Consider the following 3,970-nt stretch of genomic DNA (forward strand, 5'->3'; position numbering starts at 1 on the left):
TTGGCAAAAAAGCGTTCAAAAAAGTCCTGAAAGCTTAAAATTTTCTCGAAAAGGAAGATTAGCGAAACATTAACATAACAATCCACGCGAGTAAAAGCGAAGAAGCTCAGCGAAATCCGTTTGATGCGCCGCCAAGTAATCGAAAAGCACACACTTTATGGTCGCTTCCCATGTCGAATTTCCAAACTGGCTAATCCGTCTGCGACAAATTTGGCCCCATTCACGCGCCAAGGAATTGAACAAAGCGTGTGCATCAGATCAAAGGAAAAATTAAATAAACAATTTCTAGAGCTAAATTAATTCAGGCCCTTCTCTTCCTGGTCGAATATCTTTCTGATAAAAGCTTAATTCTGGAGTTTGTCCAACCCTTTTTTCGACTGAGGGAAGAAAATAGAGATTTATCTCGCCAGCTTAATCCCTTGTTTACGGGTCGTTACGGCGATTGGAACGTAAGACTTAATTCGCTGATGCAGGCCGTTTTTTTTTCTTGGTTCGCGCCCAAGAAAGATTGGATTTCGCCCTTGGGAAAGGAGGTTAAAAAGTCGACGGAGAGTGACTTCAAACGGGATGATCGGATGTAAAAGATTCAATTACGAAACTCTAAAGTAGAGAGAATTTTTCGTAAATGAGACATTTAACCTTACGCCGCCAAGTGTGCCATATATGGCACCAAGACTTTAAAACGCCTGTAACTTATTTTTTACTTGGAGTGAGAGTTTCGCCGACCCCCCTTTATACCCCTACTTTTCGCTAACCTTTCACGTAGTAGGCCTTTGGTTGGCTTAGCACCGCTACAAATGCGTCAAAATAGCGAATTTAGCTTCGCTACTTGTGTGCCATATATGGCACAAGAATGTATTGTGATGTGCCATATTTGGCACATTTGGCGGCGGTGGGACTTTTTCCGCCTAAAATGCATTGTAAGGGATTTTCCCTTATAAGAGGAAGATAAACATTTCCGAGATGAATCTGATGTCATTTGATGTCGTCTGATGTCCTATAATGTCAAATGTCTAACATTTGGAAGCATGACAAAAAATTTCCTATTTTCAACATCTCCAGCCGACTTTTTAAGAGTTGTGCCATATTTGGCACATCGAATACACTGCAATGTGCCATATATGGCACATTTGGTGGCGGGGGGTGAAATTCGGGTTTGGCGGCGTAAGGTTAAGGGGGTAGTCATCGATAGCTGGAAGGATACAAAATTAAGCTGATATAAGTCGTTGGCTTGAGTTATGTCAATTTTTAGAAACTTGACAGTTCTTCAGAAGATATTTCTACGTGACTTTGAAACGACTGAAGTGACACCCTTATTTGGTCGTTGGAAACCCTAACCCTAACAACCCTTCCGATCCTTACTCTTATGGTTATGGTAAGGAAGGTAAGGGTTAGGATTGGAAGGGTTCTTAGGGTTCTTAGGGTTTCCAACAACCAAATAAGGGTGTCACTTCAGTAATGTCAAAATTCTGTAGAAATACATTTTGTTCTTCAGAACTGTCAGATTTCGGAAAAATGAGAATTTTGTAAAAATCGAAATCTTGATAAGTTCAAAGAAAATAATAAATATTAAAGTAAGACCTTCTGTTTCCTGTCTGGTAGACATTTCTGACATCAGATTATCGAAAACATTGATTTCTGAAGAAAGAGTTGGAACGCTTTCAACATCACGCGGATTTGAGCGCGAATTGACACGCTTAGTAGGGCAATAAAATGGTCTTAGTGGGTTAACTGCTCATTATTAATCGATTCTTTATATCTCCGAGAAAGACTTGTATATTGCGGCATTTTCGATTTTGCCTTTTTTTTCACTGACCGCGGAGGATTTCCGCTGTGACAGAGGTCGGTTATGAGCGGCCGGTAAATATTTGAAAGGCGATACATTCACATCGTTGAAACCTCTGTTTCAATAACAAATGTCAAAGAGGAAAATGAGATAATTGAATTGCCTCGCTTCGGACCGCTGGAAGTTATGTTTTTCGCAGATTGGGCTTTGGCAACACCGAAAAATTAGCGCTCTCCCATGAACTTGATCATTTTTCGGGAAGAAAAGTACTTCTCGATTCGATTGAAACCACGTGACTTTCAATATTGACATTTTAATCGCTCTTATCAGTAATTCAGGACAGTGTTCCGAAATGTACAGTGCTTCCGTCAAATCTTAATCTGGTTAAATACTGATTTGCCTTCGAAATACTGATCGCTAGCTTATCACCAGCTCGCTCAACAAATTGGTGGAGCATTTAAATTGAGGCATCCGGATCAGACTCGCGCAAAATGGCACAGAGAAATACCACCAAAATACTTTTATGGGGCACCGGAACATTTTTCGCGTTGTCGGCCATTTGCACAGTTATAACCGTGCCAGTTATGCTTTCAAGAAATGAAAAAACAATCTCTTCTGTAGGATAAAATCTTAACTTCACAACTTCTTTAAATTTTTTTTGAGGAAACAACATTAACGACAAATCAGGATTCTTCTGCCTCATCGCCAACATCGACCCAGCCATCATCGTCAACGTCAAAAACAACTTCCTCAGCTTTGAAGACTTCGACGACATCAACAACTTTGACCTCAACAACAACCTGGACTTCTTCTGCAGCTTCGACGAAATCTCCTTCATGGACAACTTCATCAACTTGGTTTTCAACGACAACTTGGACAACATCGACAACTTGGACGTCAACAACAACTACGACAACGAGTCAAACAACAAGTGGATACCTCGACTTTGAGGACACAATTATCAGCGGATCAAAACATCGCATGTCCTTCAATTCAAATTCTGGTGCCGTCTTTGACATTGCCATGTCCTATGTCGGGCCGCAAAATCCCATAAGTCAGCTCAGCTACAATGTGGCAAGCTTGAAACAAACAACTGATAAAAGCGCCATATTCAAGTATTCCGGCGACGATGGGACGAAAACTGGACTCTATCAATTCTGGAGCAATGGATTTTACTGGACACGGAATGGAACTGACTCGATAAACATTATTGGAAAGAGCGAGCAGTACCAAACAGACCTCAGTTTTTTCGATTTGAAATTCCAAGATCGAGATTTTCAGATCTTCGTTCCACCAGAATTCGAGAAAGTGCTGTATCCAATCGATGATGATGAGGGAGACTGTAAAGAAGACTGTTTTCCACTTAGAATCGGCGATCCAAGCTTGATTGATAAAGAACTGTACACATTCACCATGGACCCTGAATGACTTTCAATAAAGTAAAGTTGCACAACCTTTCACTTGCGGGTTTATTGAAAAGGTCAGACTGAAAAGGCGGGATGAAAGGGTGATGATATGGAGATACCCGAAGCCGGTAAGCTGCGACTCAGAATATCAGGCGGCGCCAATTAGGAGAGCTTAGAAGGGGATGAATCTATCATCTACCCGTCAACTCTGCCAAGGAGGGGCGGATTTAGGCCAGTCGCGCGCGCACATGTGTCATCTGATACCAACAAGCAAAATCTACTACTGACTAATAAAGATGTCAACCCGTTTCGTTCTGACAAAAATTTCTCGGAAATAAAAAAACCATAAAACTGGAAATTTTTTATTAAAAAATAATTTTCAGTTTCTTTGAAATAGGTGAAAAATAATTAAAACTTTTAATCTTCCATCGTAGATTTAAACCATCATTTATGCAAGAAATTATAATTTACCGCGAAAAGTCCAAAGAAAAAGAAGCGAAATTCTTGACAAATGGCCGGGAATCCCGTCCCGTGGTCGGCAGGAATTATTCGCGGAATTAAAATCTGGAATCCAGTCCGGCCTTCGACATTTTGTCTAGCGCTTCTAATCTTTTGTCCGCGAATTCTTGAGAGAATTTTATGAGAATTATGCCATAATCGTAATGCCAAAAGTACAGAACTTTGAACAGCGACTTTGATTTCAAATGACATTTTTTAAAAATCCCCGCCACAGATGTTCAACTTCTTTTCCCAATATTTTCCACTGTCAAATTTCCGT

At 40.4% G+C, this 3,970-nt stretch overlaps 1 protein-coding gene across 1 annotated transcript; it reads left to right on the top strand.

Annotated features, from left to right (window-relative positions):
- The first annotated feature begins 2,276 nt into the window (after nucleotides 1-2,276).
- On the top strand, nucleotides 2,277-3,230 carry LOC145698807 (uncharacterized). Its single transcript, XM_081776028.1, has 2 exons — nucleotides 2,277-2,403; nucleotides 2,450-3,230. The coding sequence occupies exons 1-2, from the start codon at nucleotides 2,278-2,280 to the stop codon at nucleotides 3,212-3,214; spliced, it is 891 nt and encodes a 296-aa protein (XP_081632154.1). The 5' UTR covers nucleotide 2,277; the 3' UTR covers nucleotides 3,215-3,230.
- Nucleotides 3,231-3,970: the final 740 nt, after the last annotated feature.

Source organism: Oikopleura dioica, chromosome 2 (genome assembly GCF_907165135.1).
Source record: "Oikopleura dioica chromosome 2, OKI2018_I68_1.0, whole genome shotgun sequence".
In the NCBI taxonomy this organism is placed as follows: domain Eukaryota; kingdom Metazoa; phylum Chordata; class Appendicularia; order Copelata; family Oikopleuridae; genus Oikopleura; species Oikopleura dioica.

Excerpts from the sequence above, each read along its gene's own strand:
- LOC145698807 (XM_081776028.1), top strand. The coding sequence starts at position 2,278 with ATGGCACAGAGAAATACCACCAAAATACTTTTATGGGGCACCGGAACA. Across the intron at positions 2,404-2,449 it reads ATGAAAAAACAATCTCTTCT|GAAACAACATTAACGACAAA; the intron begins GTAGGATAAAAT and ends ATTTTTTTTGAG.